This window comes from Gigantopelta aegis, chromosome 8, assembly GCF_016097555.1.
Source record: "Gigantopelta aegis isolate Gae_Host chromosome 8, Gae_host_genome, whole genome shotgun sequence".
Taxonomy (NCBI): Eukaryota; Metazoa; Mollusca; class Gastropoda; order Neomphalida; family Peltospiridae; genus Gigantopelta; species Gigantopelta aegis.
Window position 1 is genome coordinate 46,163,054 of NC_054706.1, and position 20,344 is coordinate 46,183,397.

Sequence of the window (20,344 nt, forward strand, 5' to 3'; positions counted from 1 at the left end):
CTCGCTAGTCCATAATAGGGGAATGTTCTGCCAATAAAAAAAAATTCTTTTGTGAAAAATGCAGATAGAAAATACATACATGTAACTTGCCTTCAATTTACCATGGTGCCATAATTTCTGTTATTAAACTGAAGGCAACAAATGTGTGCTCCCCCTCCCCCTTCTGATACCATAAATAACAAACAAGACACATGCCAACACTTTGCATCAAACACTTTCAAGTATGCTCAAAACAATTATTTCATATATTAATCACCAATATACACACTATAGAAAGAAACATGACAGCACCCTAGACCATAGGATTGCAAAGTTCATGGGAAACACTTTTTCGGTTCCATGCCTCATAATCATGGAAACCCATCAAAAACTGTTTTTAACAAATAATTAAAAAATTTCTTTCAAGTCTTACTCGATATAATAATCATGGGAAAGAAAAGTTCGGTTCCGTGATTTTACTGGTTAAATCGGACAACTGTTTAAATGAGCTACATCTGTATATAGTGACTTAACATTACATATCGCACTTGCAGCCCAGTCAGTGGTTTAGCCTTCCACGAGTTTCCCCCCAACACTTGAGCTACCCTGCAAGGATTTATCCAGAATATTTTACTATGGTCCACATAACTGATGGGATTTTAAAAAATTGCGCAGGTAATTCATACGTGGGATGTATTTAGTCTACTGAATAATGCAGTACACCAAGTGAGTTAAATTAATTAATTAGAACCTGTAGATATAATTAAATGTATATATGTTGAGATTTTTTTTTTTCTTTTTTTTTTTTTTTACATAAAAGTGGAAATTTTCAGTGCCACTTTCTTTTGAGAAGGGTGACTTTGGGTGGTAACAGGTCATTCCGCCTTTATTACTAGTTCACCCGAGTCGTTTTGAGCAGGGTCGATTCGTACCTCTAACAGAGTCGACCTAATTTTTATTTTGTTAATAAAGTACATTTATTCATTGATTTGTCCTATACCCATTTATTTTTAGATGTCACACATTGCGTGTTTATATTTACAGATAAAAAAAATATTATAGTTTTGTTTTATTTCCAATATCATTTACTCAAGCCATATACATGAAATACATACAGGCCTTAGATAATATACAGACAATGTATTCACATTAATAATTAATTTATGAACAGTCACATTGCATACTACTGATGTGCTGTGGTTTCTTATTAAATATACTACATACCCAGCTGAGGTTCAAACGCCGAGTTCAGTATGTTGATTTTGCCTAGCTTCAGCTGACATAAAGTAAACAGTTGATAAGGCATTAATATGTAAATACAGAAAATTACCTAATATTTGGTAATGAATAATGAATAAACAGAAGAAAAACAAATACTTCAAAACTATCATAAATATATATATTTTGGGGGCGAAACGACTCGGTACGAATGACATTTTGGGTGAACCAACCCTGGGTGAATAGGACTATGGGCAAAACAATGCAGAGTTCGAAATAGTTTTAGGGTGAAACGACCCAGATTCACTTAGGGTCCTATCTTAGGAAGTACTGATTCTGAATGCCTAGATAAATCCTAGCCCGAGTACTCTGACTGTAAGAGAGCTAGACGGACATTTGGACATAAATACGCTCTCATTAGTCAGAGACAAAGCTATGTATTGTTTTGGCAATTCCCGACAACCAAAAAGTTGGCAAAGATTTCCGCTCTAATATCACAACAATCCTATGTTTGACGTTAATTACTTTTACATCGATCATTTTCGAGTTAATTGATTAAAAAAAATCCACATATTAATCACTAATACACACACTACAGAAAGAAACCCGACAGCACCCACATTCAACTAAGCTTCGGCAAACTCCGGACAGCAGAATTCTAAGTTCGCCGACCTATATCGTGACGTTGTGTCACATGATCGCCCCACTCAGCCATTCCGTCTACTAGACGGAATCGCCCAATGGCCGATCACGTGATCTACATCACGAAATAGGTCACCGAGCTTTGTAATTCTTTCGACAGAGTGTCACGAAGCGTAGCTGAATGTGGGTGCTAGATACTCGGGCTAGATAAATCCCTGTCCTGGGTTCAGTTCGAGTGCTCTGCAAAGAAATGCCTTCCATTTGCTTTACAAACAAGCATAACTGATGCATTAACGTATTGAGTTAGTGAGTATAATGTACATAAATGCCTACAGTGGAATTATGACATAATGATAAACATAAAAGTGATAAGGGAAGGACTTTCCTTTGGCACTGTCACTAACCCTAACCCTAACCCTAACTGATAAGTATTTATAATGTTCTTTATTATAGCCTACGCTACGTGACAGTGCCAAAGGAAAGTCCTACCGTGATAAGCGGTAACACGTAATTCCAAGACATTACCTACTCTACTTTTCTAGTTCTTGAATCAACAAATATAGTTCTAGGAAATTAAAGAAACAAATATAATTTAGCAGGCACTCATAAGCATGCCTTTATGTGGAAGATATTACTAATGATGCGGCAACGCGTTCTTGCGTCTATAAAAAAGCAAAACCAAATGTAAGCAAATAAACAAGCACCTTGCTCTAACTTTCAAACTTGGCTCCTTAAATCTGATCAGCCAATCAGGAGAGTTGAAACATGTTTTTGCGATTTATTAATGATACATATCCATTTAATTAAATTTCTTTAGTTAGTTAAACAATTATTTGTTTAATTTTAAGCGTTAACTATAGTTATTTTTTTATTGGATTTTACAAGAATATACTTATTGTTTTTATTTATCGCGATACTGCAAATTTGCAAAATGGCGTCGGAAGACGATGTGAGTTTCAAAAGAATTGTTTTTATTATATTTATTTGTAACTTAACAAGTAGTAGGTACTTTGTAACAAAATTGGCATTTTAAAGTAATAATTTAAAAAGATTTTCTTTATCGAAATTGATCGATATAAAATAAATAAGTTATGTTTTGAGTTTATTCTCAGCCTTTTATTATTCTGACCTTAAATTGTGTGCCACATGCTGATGCTTTCTTTGCAGATTTCGGGTTTCATAGCTTGTTACTTTGATCATTTGATAGTTATAAGCATGTTGATTTTAGTGTAAACAACCACACCATTCACTTTTTTTTTGTATTTTTTTTTTTTACCTTTTATTTTCTGCAGTTGTTTGTACTTACCATAACGGTGACCAGTCATAACGTCCCCACGTCAGATCATCCCCGCATACGAAGGACCGTAACGTTCCGCATATAAAGGACCATTCGCAATTATTATTTTATCAAATATATCAATCGACTAAAGCTTGACGGCACAGCTAAATTTCCGAGATGCCAGGGCATTCTGCATTTTATATGCAACCAGGGTTTCCGCCAGGAAAAAAATGATGGGTGGGGGGTCAGACCAGCGGAGGGGGCAAAGTACCTGACCGCACAATCCGAGCGGGGGGGGGGGGGGGGTGTCTGGGGGCAAAACAGCTAGATAATTAACATATTTAACATATTCTCTCTACCTAGCATTTTCTTAGAAAATGTTATGCTAAGAGCTAAAAATGACCATAAAAAACCCCACTGCTCTGCAGATTAATGGGTAGGATATCCCCCCCCCCCATGTCAAAATCATGGGGGGTATAAATCCCCCATCCCCCCCCCCCCCTCCCCTCTGTATGAAACCCTGGCAACCATTTTCATTAAAAATGGCGAAAGAGTTGTCGGGTGTTGGGCATGGGAAAAAAAATGTTGGAAGAAAAATATTGATGTATAGGCCTAATGGCATTCAGGGATTGAATAGGGTTGAAATGACATTGAATTTGATTCCACTTCTCTCAGATAATTATTGTTAAGTGTGACCAGGGACGTTTTGGTAGGAACCGGGTACGTTTTGGTAGGAACCAGGGACTCACACGGGGACGATATGACTTGTAACCACCATAACACATGGCAGTTTGATTATTCCTGAATCGAGCATGCATGATACGACCACTAAATATTAGCATGACAGTCAAGTTATGTCTCCACACTCATTGTCCTATGTCAGCACAACAATAATGGAGTTTCAAATAGGGGTATCGGGTTTCTTCGCCTAGTGTTAATATAGGTTACTAACATACATGTATGTTTAATGTCTCTGACATAAGATTTAAGAAAAAAATGCATATTTTACACACAGTAGTTGGCTACCATTTCGTCATCGACGATTGCTGAAGTATTACACAGTCATCTCTAGTGTTATTCTCAATTATAATAGAAGAACTCTAGAGGACACTCAAGTTATTCTAGGACTTGAACTTATCAACGGTATAGTCAGAGTACTCTTGAATGGCAGAGTACTCGGGCTATTAACAGTAATAACAATAAAGTCTGTTGCTGAGATAAAAATTCAGGGCTTCTAGTTAGAACTACAATATTTGTTAAAATCCACTAGCTATGGGATCAGTGATTTTCAAAATCCACTAGCCATGGTTTGTACCAAAAAATACTAGAAAGTATCCCCCCCCCCCCCCCCCCCCAATATGTGGCAAAGCGCTTTATAAATTAATTATTAACATGCAATTTGTAATATGTTTATTTACAAGTGCAAATACCATTAACATATATATATACATATATATTATTTAGTGTACTATTAAAAAATGCAAAACAGCGGATACATTTTATTTTAGTATCGCGTCACGAATCGCTCTGCAAGATTCAGAGATTGCGATACAATTCTAAAACATACTGCATAATTTACTGATCCATATTTATAACAGTATTAAATTTTGAAGGTCGTCCACGGGGCTAGCTCTGGGTGTGCAAAACATTTCGCCAAGTTATGTCCAAAAATGTAAAACTGTTATTTTTCAGCAAATATTAATTATTGTATGGATTTTTTTCCACCAAATTGAAATAAAATGTTCCTAAAATTTGCAATTGATGAATTTGGCGAGTAGCAGGGCTAGCCCTGGTCCTTAACAACCAAGAACATTTTAAATATATTTGGGAATAGATACCCCGTACTGCCAAAGTCCCATTTTCTAAGTTTTGCCCGGCATCTTTTCTTTCTTGCTAAGTTCCTCCTACAATTAGGACCACCACTTACAGTTGTTATACAGCTATTCATGATAATGATTACCGATATGTTTATTTAGGGGCCGTGTAAAAATCCTATTCGTGAAGTGAAAACATATTGTCTACTGGGATATTTTATTAAAATTATATCTATCGTTCTTATATTTAAAATTAAAGTTTCAAACTGCTTACATTTTATAGTATACTCTGAAATAAAAAGAAGTTTTATAATTGAATTCTGTTGACGGATTCCCATAATTAAAAATACCTCTGTGATTCTAGGGTGTAGGGGCTTACATATAAGTATGTTTAGACATGGCTTTTTTAATTAAGAAATTATTATCAAGATGTAAATGGTACTGATATTATGTCCCACATCGGATCCTTCCCACAAACATTGTTTGTACAGTGCAATGTGTTGGAAGTTTGAAATGACTCTTAATTAAAAAATTATCCTTTTAAATACTCACGGCAAAAAAAAAGAGTTGGTAATCATCTCCAAATGTGAAGTGGGGGTTGCAGTTGTTATGGGTCAATACAGTAGGGATGGGACGATTATTCGATGTTCATTTCGAGTTTTTTTGTTTTGTTTAAATGGTACATGTATAAGCATTTTAGCACATTGCTGGTAATCCCGATGACCCATAAAGTATTTCGGCCAATCACAATATTCAATTCCCTTAAACCAGACATGTTTGCATTGGTAATGGGTGCCGTTATGATCCTGCATAGAACCCACAAATTTCTTGCCGGGACTGTAAAAATTGTAACATGCCAAAATAGGGACTGACCTCAGTGATTAATCTGTTGTGAGAATAAATATTTTAAGTATGTTTCGTCCCAGTTGTTAAAATTGAAAAAAAAAGTAAACTATAAAATGGTGCCCAATTTCCGTATATATATATATATATAGCAATATGCTCTCTTCGGGTGTCGTAGTAGAGATTGACCTGAACTTCAGAAGCCATACTGGATATACTGGTGTGCGAGCTAAAGACTGGTGGTACCACCAATCGTAAGGTCATGCAACCAGGCTGGACAGGTCGTGACTGGTCGCACTACTGATCGTGAGGTCATATGACAGGTGGCGCCACCAATCGTCAGGTGGCATGACCAGTTATACGACCAATCGTGCGACTACTTGACCCTCGATCATGCACGACTGGTGTTGCATACATGTGTGACTGGTAGTACGACCATGTAAGACCTGTCTGTGACCTCTTACAATTTGGAATCACATGTCAGAAGTTTTGAACCTGACCATCGACCTTGCTGCGACTGATTTTGCTCTGGCGATCACCCGCGACCAGTTGTGCGCTCTTTCTACAATTTGCCCACAATTCCAACATTTTTCGGTCATAACCTGGTCGCAGGCCCGATGTGACTGGGGCTTAATCAGTTTTCACGTTGATTAGCGACTGTCGCTAATCAAAATTTTAAAAACAAAATGTTCCCTGTACAGTTGGAAATTCAGAACACATTATTTTCATTTTACCTGAGTTGACCAGACCCTCATTCAGTATTTACTACTAAATGCCAACTTCTACGGGTTGTCCTGGTAATTAATATAACTGCCAAAAACAACGAACCAACATAATGGACCAATAAAATATTTTGTTATTTATTAGGCCTTCGTTTCAAAGTTTTGACTAAAGTACTGTCGGAAATAGAATAAAAATTATTTTCATGGATTATTTCTTACATATTAAAGAGACAAGTAAGTATTTTGTAAATATCTATTTAAATGATAGTCTACCTAATTTAGCATTTACTTGTTTTGGCTCTCATTGATGTACAAGGTGGTGTTTACTCTTGAAATTAAAAGAAAGATGTCAGTAAAACAGGTGATTTGTGCACTTTATTGGAACAGACTATAACACAGTTTGGTCAACGTGTCAATTTCATTGCTGTTTTCATATATGTGAGGGACCTTTCCCCCATCCCTCTACAAAACAAAATATTTGTAGACATGTATAAGTAACTTTTGAGCAAAACTGTTAAGCACCATTTTGAGTTTGTGATCTATTACTCCAGTATTAAAGGTGCTGTCTCAAAGTTGCATAATGACAGCTATTGCAAATCATGTTTTTATTAAATTTTGCTTTAACCTTTAACTATATGCCCATAAATGATTATAGGAAATAATTTTATCTACTAGTAGAAAATACATTTTTATTGGAGAATCTTTATCACAAACAGATGCTCACATATAACTTCTGATATAGCACATTTAAGTGGTTGCAAGATTGTGTAAATTTCTGATGTACTAATATTGAATTTATATTCACTAAATATGCTGGTCATAATTAATAGTTTATGCTGCAATTCAAAATAATCAGTTAACTTGCAGTTTTAAATAAACAGTTTGTTTAAGGGTAAATGAAATTGAATGTATCCACCAAAAATGTGTTATAGTCTGTTCCAATAAAGGTCACAAATCTCCTATTTACTGACATCTTTATTTTAATTTCAAGAGTAAACACCACCTTGTACATCAATGACAGCCCAAGCAAGTGAATGCTAAATTAGGTAGAGTATCATTAAATAGATATTTACCAAATATTTACATGTCAGTTTAATATGAAAAAAATAATAGACGAAAATCATTTTTATTCTATTTCCGACACTACTTTTGTTTCTTTTTTTTCACACAAAACAAAACAACATGATGTTTTCAGACATAGATTTTACATTTGTTAATTCACAAAATTAAATGGTTTATGAAGTCAAAAAAAAATAAAAAAAAAAAAAAATTCAGTTGCATGTGATGTTTGCTTTACGACTGGGGTACATCCCACCCCCAAATTAGTAAATTAAGCATACTGCAAAAGGATTAAATCTCAAGGCTCAATATGGAAATATCTTAAATGGCACCCCATAATTTAACTTAGGAGAACAATTAATTGTGCCCCTCGATTTTTTTGACAGCGAGATCTGATTATTATTCATAATGGGGTGTTTTATTAATACTGTGTTCAGGCAACACACCCAGGGCTTCTAGATTATGGTAGCCCCACTCCCATGGCTAGTGATATTCAATGTTGGGCTAGTAAATAACTACTATTACCATGCCCGACAGCTAGTGAAAAACAAAATTGTCAAATGTTTAAGTCTGTTTTGTAAATATGAATATCCTGACCCCACCCCAACCCGCAATGTTACTGTTTTTAAGCTCTATCTCCCTCTTTAGGTGACCTATCTGATTATTACTATTATTTAGTCAAATTGCATTAAATTAAAGTAAAGTAGGGCTAGTTAGTATTTAAGTAGGGCTAGTAAAAAAATTAAATTACTGATCCCATGGCTAGTGGATTTTATAAAAATTCTAGATGCCCTGACACCACCATTTGTCATGCCGTTACTTGTTGTAGCAGCTTAATATAGTCTGGTTTAGGAAACAGTTCCTCATAAAAAAATTCTACTAATATGCTTTTTGAAATCTTTCTTTGATGATTACCCATAGGTTAACCTCTGTAGTATTTAAATATCTCATTGTTTGAAGTAACTTGATATATGTAGTACTAACTGATAACAACTGCAAGTGGTATGGTGCCACTTGTATGACAGTAACTCTAGGCAGTGGTCAGGCATAGCGGCCATTGATTGAAAAACATTGTGGTCAACCTATTTTGATTTTTTATATGGTACATGTCAGTTGAGAGCATTCCCTAAAATTAGTAGTCACATGACCTTCTTGACAGTGTTGTATTTTTTACAGAATATATTCTGACATATAAATTCTATTGAACTGCATGGAGTAATTAATGGCAGTGTGTAACCTTCACACGAGTTATTCTTACATAAGCTGTGAAAGGATATACGGGTCTGATCAAACTTTTTATGTCACAGTTGGGAGTGTTTTCGATCATTATTTCATGCTTCAATCTGTTGCCTTCATGTATAAGCCAAAGCCATCTTTTTCAGGAAAATAGTTCAAGATTTGAAAACTTGCCAATATATGTTAATTTTGTGACTGGAAATACTGGATAGCTTGACTTGTTTGAAAAACTGAAGTTTTTAAACAAAAGTGCACAAAGTTTGTGCATTAATCACTTAAATTGTAAATTAAATATTTAAACTAAACATCTTTGGAAAAAGAAATGAAAAAAAAAGAGCTATGGAGTGCTATAAATAACAGACAGCAAACATTTATATCAATATTCTTTCATAATTATATATTGCTTTTGTTTTTTAGGATGAGGATTTAGAAGCTCTGAAGTTGGCAGCTCTTGCATCAATGAAAAAGGTAAAGGCTGATGTATTGAAAATGTCTGATAATTTCGTCCCTAAACCTGGTTGCCACAAACTTCAGTCAAGATAATCTCATCTTAGACCATTTCCATATTTTTGTGTAATTCTATTCTTTTCATTACAATTTTGGGTCCTTTGTGTGATTTTCGAAGAGAAATAAAAACTATGCCACACTTTTTTTCATGAAAAGTACTCGGTACTGTTTTAACCGTTTTGTGACGAACAAAATGTGCCATTAATGCATAGTAATATAATAACCAGAGAGGAAAATAATTCAATTAATATTTATATCTGCATTAACGTATTTTTAAAATCTTTTAAACATGGCTTTACTTGTAATAAACTGTCCTTTCATATTTAAGAAGTCCGAGGTTAAAAAGGTTTCCAGTGATGATGTCGAAGATCCAGAACTTGTTGCCCTCCGAGAAGCGGCTCTGTTGACGAAGAAGAAGAACGCCAATCAAAATAAATTGGTGAATAATCCTATAGTTAATATACTTTTCAACAATAAGTAATGCTCTTGATTAAATGGTATAATTAACAAATATTTGTCTTTTGTTTTTTAAGAGATGGTTAGAAGCATTAACCTTTACACTGCTGGGTTAATTTTTGACAAAAACCACATTGAGTGGGTACAATTTTTTTTTTTTTTACTCACATATATTCACTTAAATGTTTTATAAATTATACATAAAATAAAGTTCATGTTTAAATTGGTAAGTATTTTTATGATACTTTGCATCAGTTAATGTTGATTAAAATTAGGCAAAAAATTGACTAAGTCATGTTAACTTACCAGCATTTATGGCCACCTTTCCAGTATTTATGTCCATTATTCCCAAAATCTGTGGTTTTCTGATCCAAATTTAAAAAACCCCAAAATAAACTACAATTCATATCTCAATATTTGGTGATTTTCATTGTTGGTAAAATGATAAATTTATTATCAAATTAGCTGTCACAATCAGCTATCTATTCTTCAAAATGACTGCGACGTTCCACCATTGTTGTCTAGATAGCGAAAATACTTGCTGAAAACCACTTTTTGAACTAAAAATTCCCAGGTATTTTCCATTGAAAAACAAAAAACTAAAGCTGCCATACTCTAAACTAAACTATTTCCTGTTCTGTTATTATTTCCGGTGAGTGCCATGTACAAAACGGCGGGAAATATGAATCGGGGGGGAATGCACTGTATAGAGTGTACAGTATATCGACTGGTGTGACATCGGGCGAGATACCTCACCTGCAGTAATTGGAAGATTAATTTAATTATTATTTATCTATTGAAGTTATGTCCCTTTAGTGTTGGTTGCCTGTTTATTGCTTTAATTATATATTTGTCATCATCTTTGTGACTACTTATTTCTGTAATACTATATCCATATTTAGCAGTTATTTCCAGTTGAGAATTTAACTGAGATTGATTTTTACTTTCTGCACATGTATAGATTGAACATTTTGTTCAATATTATATCATAATTCACTGTGCAAGTTTCAAACATTTTACGCAATTCTAAACCAAAATAAAATTTTAGCAAATGCTTTTTTGCATTTGCTAAAATTTTACTTTTGTTTATAGCTGTCACTAATTAGAAGTTTGAAAACACAATGTTTCATGGTATATATTTATTTTACATTAGAAAATGCTTTAATTGTTTGGGTTGTTTTACATTTTGTCCTCTTTTTTTCTTTTCTTTTTTCTTTTCTATTTCAGGATGATAACAACCAATGTCAAAATGCACCACCATCATTTCCTCCTCCATCTTACAGTGTCGCGGACCGGTATGGATTTCCTGTATACGAGCAGCCAGTATTTCCGTATTCCTGTCCCCCACCACCCCCAGGCTATCCTCCACGATTGCTGTATTCCCAGCCACATCCGCCCATGTTATCTGCCCACAATCCGGTCCATCCAAATATGTTGCCTCGTCAGAGCGTTCCCGTCCCAGTTTCTGTGGCATCGTTTCCCGGAGTTGTCTCCCATCATTCAGGATCACCGCTGCATCCGTTCCCCGTCACGACCCATCAGTCGGATGTCAACAGCCGGGGGGGCTCGCCTTTCATGCAGAATGCAGACCGAAAAGCCGGGAACAACCTGATTGTTATTACGCAGGCTGGGGAGGAGGAGACGAAGAAGGAGACAGGAAAGACCGACGGTGTCCCGTGTGTTCCAGAGACAAAACCACAGCTGCAACGACCTCAGGACAAATGGCAGGGACAGTCAGATGGGAAGAGTTCCGCCACCAGTCCAGTCAAGCGACCTAAAAGTATGTGGTGCATAAAATGTTCGAAAGCCGTATTTTTATTATTTAATCATTTAGAATGGGGGGGGGGGGGGGGGGGGGACATAGCCCTGTGGTGAAGCATTTGCCTGCTGCATGATCTAGGATTGATCCATATCCATATCGGGGGTGGGGGGTGGGGTGGGGTCCATTGTGCTATTTTTCAATCCAGTTGGTGTTTCACATCTGATGTAACAAGCGGTGGTTTATAATATTCTTTCTGTGGGATGGTGGATATACTAGATCCCTTGTTGCTAATCAAAGAGAGTAGCCCATCGATTAGGGGCACTGGGTTCCTCTCTCCTTATCTATGTGGTTCTTAACTATGTCCTATGCCATATAACCATAAATAAACATTTGTTTATTTCATTTAGAATACCCTTTGGCCATAGTCTTATGTCACTCAGAATATATTCTTTTCATTTTAGCACTTAGAAGCAGGGAGTTTTTCCATTGTTTTGTTACAAAAATGTGTATTTGCAGGGCTCTACATTAACGTTTTAAGGCACCTGTCCTGTAGGACATGCAAAAAATAAAACTACCTGTCCCATCAGATATACCACATGTCCTTGTATATATATTTTTTTTTTCCGCATTCATCACATGACATGAGTTAGAAATCAGTATCCAGGAGTCGACAAAATAAGATTATGAACTTAACAATAAAAATCTTCAATGTAGTCAATGAGTCACAAATCTCAGTAAAAAAACAAAACAAAAACAAACCCACAATTAAATGACAACAATCAACCTGATGAATATTATGTCAAACTGTTCGGTGATGGGGCTCATGTTCGATGGAGCAACTGACACAAGTGTCAGTGAAGTTGAACTCATCTATGTTCGCTATGGCATCAATGGACAAGCCCAAAATCAGTATCTGCGCTGCCAGCCGGTAGAACATGCACATGCTGATGGTGTGTATCATGCTATCGACTAAGCATTCCGAGATCTCGGCATTGATGAATGGAGGTCACAAGTTGTCGGTGTTTGTTGTGATGGCACGAATATATTATATCTGATGTGTTAATGCATACTAAATTGCATGCACCACTGAAGCAGTTGAAACACACACAATGGCATACATTGATTGCCGCAACTGACCAAATATGAATTATACATGCAAAATACTGACCATGAAATATGTAAATAAACACAATTGTATGCCTTTATACTAAAAATAAGCCTAAAAGCAGAAAAATATAGGTTGTCAAATAAGAGAAATAACTCTACATACAATTCATCAGAACATTCATATTGTACCAACAATAACTTCAGCTCCATATTATTCCAAAGATCATAACAAGTTCACACCATAGACTTCTAAACATGTTTTTATGATGTGGTTATATTAATTATCATTCCAAAACACAAGTTTATGCTTCATCAGAAAGTGCTAAAAATTTAATTATTTGGCAGATAATTGATTGGTTTTTTTTACTGGATGTCACATGTTATTGTTTTCAATAGGTGCCGGCATTGACAACTTATAATCTATGGTGTGAAATTGTCCGTCTATGTCACCCTAATTAAAATATTTTGCCGTCTACTTTCAATCTTGCTCATTCAACTATTTATACAGATGGCAGTATTATGTATGTAGGTCTTTTGCCGTTTACATTTGCTACTCTGCCAATTACTTCCGAATTCTGCTGAAATCACTGCATGGTTTTTTATTGATTAAGAAGGGTTGTTTTGTGAGAAAATACTTACGTAAATATACGCCGCCCCTGGCCCTTTTCCAGTCCAGCAGACGACGTACTGCAGACGACAGCAATTGACCAATGACAGTGTGCTACATAAAGCCATGGCTTGCCATAAGAAGTATCGCAATTGATCTGTTGCGTTATGGCATATTAACACATTCATATTTGAAGTTACCGACATTGGGACAGAATCAGCAAGATTGTGTTCACGCTGAATAAATGCGAAAAATTAGCGATATCATCGGATTTTGAAGCACCTGTCCTGTCCGGTCGGACAGGTGACATGGGGTATTCACATGTCCCCAGTAAATTCTACCTGTCCCGGACAGGTGACATGGGGTATTCACATGTCCCCAGTAAATTCTACCTGTCCCGGTCAGGCGGACAATACTTACTGTTGAGCCCTGATTTGTATGAAGGTAGTTGATGACAACTGTTGATAGCGATAACACACCTGTTTATTAAAACTAGTTTGTATATTACAATAGCAAATTGTGTACATTAAAGTATGTTTTGTATATACAAAACGGCTACCATTTTTGACACTCTTGGATTTTTTGTGTGTGCATAAAAGTGTATTAATCGAGAATTTTACTTCACAAATTTATTGTATAACTATAAATTTGCCAATGTTAAACCTTATGTTAAGTATTGACAAGTTACTTTGTTTGTTTTGTTTCAGCTAGTGACAAGTTCAGCCGCTTCGATTCAAGTAATGAGAGTGAGGAGTCGGAGAGTGATAGTGACGACGATGATCTATTGCTTAAAAAGAATGACAACAGCATCAGCAGTGACGACGATGACAACGATTCCAACAAAGAAAACAGTGACAACAGCAGTCGCAGTCATTCAGAGTTATCTGGCTATGAGAGCGGCAACGAAAAAGACGTCCCCGACGAAAAGACAACTGCTTCGCTTAACGAGACCACAGAAACGAAAAATGACAGGATAGTTAAACCACGATCTAAGGAAAACATTGGTGATTCTAGTCGAGAAACGCGACCAGAGAAAGAAACTGCTTCCAGGAATGATAGATTGAAACGTGACAGTTCTGTTAGCTTACAAAATGAAAGTTCTCGAGTGAGAAAGTTGAGTAATAATCACAAGAGGGATGCTCGGGAGAAGGTAAATGATCGGAATTCGGTCACCAGTTCAAGGGACAAAGTTTCAGACTTGTCAGAAAAGTTGAAGAATAGAAAGGTTAAGATGGAAAAAGATTTATCGGAAAAGTTGTTAAATCGTAAGTCCAATAGTGAGAAAGATCTGTCAGAAAAGTTGTTGAATCGAAATGTTCGAAAAGAAGGCGATTTGTCGGAAAGATTGTCAAGTCGTAAAGACATAGGTAGGAAAGATGTGAAAGACCTTTCTCACAAACTGAGTAGTAGGAAAAACAAATCAACAAACGATAGAAATAAAGACATTTCTGCATCAGAACCGTTTTCGGTGGATACCGCGAGGTTAGAAACTGAAAGAAAATTAAGCATTAATAATTCTGATGTTCCACAAGATGCTTCTAATGATAGTTCGAAGATCAGAATGATGGAAGATGAATTGCACAAGTTGGAAGCGAGACGACAGAAATTTCAAGAACAAAAAACTCTCGACTTGATGCAAGTCCAAAAGACTATTTCTCTTAAAGCTATTAAAAAGAGAAAAAAGAAGAAGGTTAAGAGTTCAAGGTCACGATCTCGTTCTTTACCGAGACAGTATCGCCATCCTCCCCGCTCCCCATCACTACCGCGACAGTATCGAGACGTTCCATTGCCAAAATCCAGATCACCTCATCGTTCGGCCCGCGAAAGATCCCTGTCATTGCCAAGACAGTATCGAACAGAACTTCGAGATCGAATCAAGCGCAGGTCTAAAGAGAGAAAAGGGCATGATGAAAGCCGAATGGAGACTTCCCACAGAAATGAAGACAAGAAGAAAATAGATCGAAGAGGTGATGTTAGGAGAAGACTGTCAGGTGGAGGCGATAAAGGAAGGATGCTCAAGGATCAGTCAAACACCGAGAAAAAAGACAAAAGTGTCGCAAAGAGTGACAATGATGAGGAATCGGCTTCCAATGCCTCGGCAATCAGTGATGTGGAAAGCGATGATGATTCGGAAGGCAGGTCGTGGCGGACCGAGGCCAACAAAAACCGGGTCCGGCGACGGTCTACGAGGAACATTAGTCAGATTCCCAATTCCCTCACCATCTCACGTCCATTCGGAGACAGGCAGCCTCCACGTCGGAACGGCTTATCCCCAGACAGATTCCGTGACCGGCGGAAAAGACGGGACCGTTTCAACAGAGACAGATTTGAAGTTCAACCTCAACGATACGATAACTTCACTGTTAAGAGACCCAAACGTTTTCAGTCCATTGAGAGTGAGGAGGAGAAGGAGGATGAAAATGGAGATAAGAAGATTTCTAGCAGCGTTGTACTGCCAAACCGAAACGTAAGCTCGGTCCCAGCAGTGGAGGAAGATGTGAACACTGAAACAAATTCCTTTAAAAAATCAAAGACCAAAAGAACCGTATTGCCAGAAACTGTGCTGGAGGTTAATACTGCAAAGAGGAAAGTGGTTAACTCGGATGGTGTCCATTCGAAATCAAGGAGAGTTACGGCCGACTATGACTCGGAATTCGATGCCAGGAATTACTTGAATAGCAGGTCAAAGGTGGTTGATAAAAATCTGGAGGATAAGTTGGTGAATGACGATTCAAACGATGCGATGGGTGTGTTTGTGACTCTAGCGGGCGATGGGAAGGAGTTGCAGCCTCCTCGGGCTTCTGTTCTCAACAGACTTGGAAGTGTGTCGAGGAAAAGTGAAAAACACGCCTCGAGAAACACTCTAAAACCAGTGCTCAAAAACTCAGAGGAACGAACAGTCAAAAGAGTGAAATCAAAGTCAAAGGATGGTAAGTCCATGGTAGGATTAAGATTGTCATACAGCCAATCTTAAAAAAACAAAAACAATATTTGTGCTAACCTCATGGATTCATAAAAAATATCATCCTGACAAACATTTCTGAATGACAGGTAAAATATTCATCAATGCTGGTTTATATCACGTTGAATTTTTGTACTACGTTGAAATTCTTTTGTTTTTCTGTTGTTTTATTATTATTATTATTAATTTTTTTTTTTTTTTTTTTTTTGATGGGGGAGGGGATCAAAAAACAAAATCAGAAAAAATATATTGTTTGTTGTAACCTGCCTGTCCAGACTTGTTAGAATAAGCAGCAACTGATGAATTTTAATTTGTCTCAGAAAATTGGCATAACCCATTTACACATATTTTGGGCTGCTTGAACCTTTTACTATTACAAATTGCATTGTATTTAATATATTGAGGCAGCATTATTCAAATATGGTTCAGTATATCTGCCTATACTATACTCAATAAAATTAATTAAGGTCCAATAGATATTTTAGCATTTTCTTTTAAATATGGGGGAAAATACAACTTCTTCCGTTGAAAGTTGTCAGCATTGTGGCATGTTCTTAAACTTAATGACTTAAATAACAATTCTGAGGGAACACAATGACAAAAAACATTCTGAACAAATGTGTAACAAATACTTGCCTAATGCTCATTTCAATATTTTTCATAAGTATGTGAAATCCCAGTGTTTTTTGTGTGTATAACCAGTAAAAGTTTACTGAAACAATGTATAGAAGCCATATATATGACCAAAACATGCTAAAATAATATGACAGTAACAAAGAATTATATTATAATATAAGAAAGTTTACTAGCCCTTAATTAATTTAGTTTATTATACATGTATGTGCATCAATATTATGAATATGTCCCTCTTTACTAAACACCAGTGTTAAGAATTTAAAGCATCAGTTTTGTGTACCTACCATAATTTCTTTTGCATTACACGTACAAGTCATCTATTTCACAGAAGTTCATCTTATACTAGTCTGTGTTTGTAATATTTTTAGATTTGCCTTTATATTTACATTGTGCTTAACATACGCTCAAGTGTATATAATTAGTTTCTACATCAAATATGTCTAGGACAGTTTTGACTTCCTTTCATATTCCTTTGCATTTTCATGCACTTAAAATATGCCTGTCATGTTCACAATTTCTGATATTCTCCTTCTCCAGACTCTACTCTGGTTCCTCCATCAGTATGTCCATCAGCTCTCATGGTATCATATCACTATTTCATCTCTAGTGTGCCTTCTAAAATGTCTCAACCATATGACAATTTGGTTGGGGAATAGCCTGGTATGCCTGGCATGACTGATACCAAATGACAACTTGGCAATTTGTTCTCTTTATGTGCATTCTTAGAGCATTCTCAGTGAATACATACATGTAGAGTGGGGAAGGCTGATTTATACTCTACTGTAGTTCAATATTATCATCCTCGGGTTGGCAACAAACATTTCCAGATATTTCTCAAGTCATGATGTTTTTGTATGTTATTCGCACCTGCACTCCCATAGAGAAGGTATATGAAATGATCTGCTTCTTAAATATATGAAAATCACTTTTTGCTGAACTTCCATGAGCTAACAACATTTCAAGGAAGTCGTGGCGTTGCTTGAGAATATTCAAAACCTCCAGTTTTCCATTCTGCATAAAAGCACTGTTGGTATCATAGCCAGTAATGGCAAGCACAGCTGGAATTGCTAGTTGGTGTCTTCCCTGTGTCTGGATGTTAACTTAAACATTGCCATGCATATACTATGTTTGTAATACTCAGGACATTTCAAATTCATTGACTCACTATGCTTAGTCAGATGCCAAAAATGTATTATTTTTTGGTGTAATACATTCACCAGTAACCCAGCTTTAAAGTAAAAGCAGTGATATAGTCCAGAATTATTTTCAAATATTTTTGAAAATTATGTGGAACATTCACCTTGATCAGAAATTTGCCTTGTTAAAAATAAATAGGGTGCCTACATTCAAACATGCCCTACAGGCACACCCACCAACAGATTGCCTGCAGACAAGCTGATTTGAATATGTCTATGGATAGGCTTCAAAGATATACTCATCTTGAAAAATCCCTATGGGGGGGGGGGGGGGGGTTATAGTGGGCCCACGGAAGATATACTCATCTTGAAAAATCCCAGGGGGGTGGGGGGGGGGAGTGGGGGTTATAGTGGGCCCACGGTCTATAGCTGGTGAATAAGAAATTTCAAGTCGTTTAGCGGGGGGTTTCAAGAGACAGATGTGTGTAAATTTATCACATGCTATTTAGGTCGCAATTGTGTTTTAATTCCATCCTCCAGAGTACATCTAGGCGGGCCTAATTTTTCACACACCATTCCAGACCCTCCCTTCATCCCATGCTGTCCTATTTCCAATAAGCCACATTTAGTCTTAGCAGGACCATATTTTGTTTGGCTTGCAAGGGTTCTCATTCATCCAAAAATATTGAGAGTCCATGGACTCATGACCTTATATTTTAAGAGTCCCAATAGGAATGTAGGAGAGTCCATGAATTGATATATCCAATAAAATATCAAGTGAATTGTATAACAACTGACAACACAAAAACATTGACATTTAACTGGTTTTATGTACTAATAAAAAGTACATGAATACAAAAATTTATTATTAAAATGTATGATAAAATATAAAAAAAATACCAGGTAACTCATATATATATTCAACTAATAATGTGAAGAAAAAAAAAAAATATTGCGAAAGAATTTTCGGTTTGGCAAAAAAAAATGCGAAAGATTTGATTTTTAGAACCAAACATTTTCAACCAGTTTTGTTCTGTTGATCCGCCTCACGGTGTGAATAAGCGCTGTTTGCATGTCCACGTGACCAGTCTATTATTCAGTAGCGTACTGCCAGCTGCTTGTCGTAAAGTTAGAAAACGTGATTAAATAAAATGAAATACTGTTTAAGACATGTTACATTTTTTTTATAGTAAATGTTTGATTACTTGTGACAACAAGTTTTACTTTTTATTAGTCATGTTTTGTCGTACAGGTTAATGTTGTAAATCTGGGTCACGTGGTTGAGTTCATTTCCACGAAGTGGGTGCATTGATGAGGGCGGCTTTCTGGAGTGACCAACTGATTATACCAGTTAACACTAATTTCCAAGAATTTTTATGAATGTTGCCGATTTACTTTATAGTAAATTGAGATGTTTAAAAAAAAAAAAATCGTATTGAAGTTAAATAAAAATATACTGCGTCCACAGTGACGCACGTGTATGCAATATGGTGCGTCCCATCCTTGATCGCTGCGTCAGGGACCCGGAACTCTCCGAACAGAACCCTGTACCTCTATTTTACTCTATTTTGACCTCTGAACTCTCTGTGTGTCTCTCTGTCTCTGTGTGTCTCTCTCTCTCTCTCTCTCTCTCTCTCTCTCTCTCTCTCTCTCTCTCTCTCTCTCTCTCTATATATATATATATATATACACACACACCTCTGTGTCTGTATCTCATCTACCGCTGCCTGTGCAAGCTATTTGGAAATGAGATTGTTCACTTCATTATGAAGTTCATCTGAGCGTATTTCTCATTTCAGATGGGTTATACGAAGATGATTTGGAAATCAAAATCAGACAGATCAAGGAGAAGAATGCAGCCATTCTGAGAAGACAGGAAGAAATAAGAAAAGACAAAGAACGATTTGGATACAAATAGCCAACTGGAAACTTTACACCATTCCATCATTGTCAATATTACAGATTTGATTATTTTATTTTAAAGCTGCTGATCCTAGATATTAGCCAGTGTAAACTTATATGTCTATCTACAGGGCTTCTAGATTTTGGTAGCCCCACTCCCATGGCTAGTGATATTCAATGTCGGGCTAGTAAATAACTACTATTGCCATGCCCGACAGCTAGTGAAAAAAAACCCATCAGACGTTGCAGTTAAGTCTATGTTGTAAATTTATATGAATATCCTGCCCCCACCCCAACCCCTAATGTAAGTGTTTTTAAGCTCTATCTCCCTCTTTTTGTGGGGCGGGATGTAGCCCAGTGGTAAAGGGCCGCTTGATGCGCGGTCGGTTTGGGATCGATCCCCATCGGTGGGCCCATTGGGCTATTTCTCGCTCCAGCCAGTCACCACGACTGGTACATCAAAGGCTGTGGTATGTG

General features: G+C 36.5%; 2 protein-coding genes across 2 annotated transcripts in view; one reads left to right on the top strand and one right to left on the bottom strand.

Annotated features, from left to right (window-relative positions):
* Positions 1-2,516, bottom strand: part of LOC121378988 (maternal embryonic leucine zipper kinase-like) — a 30,084-nt gene extending 27,568 nt beyond the window's left edge. The window contains 1 exon segment of the mRNA XM_041507417.1: positions 2,369-2,516. The gene's annotated coding sequence lies outside the window, so the exon portion shown is untranslated.
* A 6,626-nt stretch (positions 2,517-9,142) lies between these two features.
* Positions 9,143-20,118, top strand: LOC121380120 (serine/arginine repetitive matrix protein 2-like). Its single transcript, XM_041508893.1, has 5 exons — positions 9,143-9,260; positions 9,628-9,738; positions 10,983-11,535; positions 13,939-16,161; positions 19,765-20,118. Exons 1-5 carry the CDS (start codon positions 9,252-9,254, stop codon positions 19,881-19,883), a joined length of 3,015 nt encoding a protein of 1,004 aa, XP_041364827.1. The 5' UTR covers positions 9,143-9,251; the 3' UTR covers positions 19,884-20,118.
* Positions 20,119-20,344: the final 226 nt, after the last annotated feature.

Bases quoted from the DNA above. Each gene is read 5' to 3' on its own strand.
- LOC121380120 (XM_041508893.1), top strand. The intron at 9,739-10,982 runs GTGAATAATCCT...TTTCTATTTCAG, and splicing joins ACGCCAATCAAAATAAATTG to GATGATAACAACCAATGTCA. The intron at 11,536-13,938 runs GTATGTGGTGCA...GTTTTGTTTCAG, and splicing joins TCCAGTCAAGCGACCTAAAA to CTAGTGACAAGTTCAGCCGC.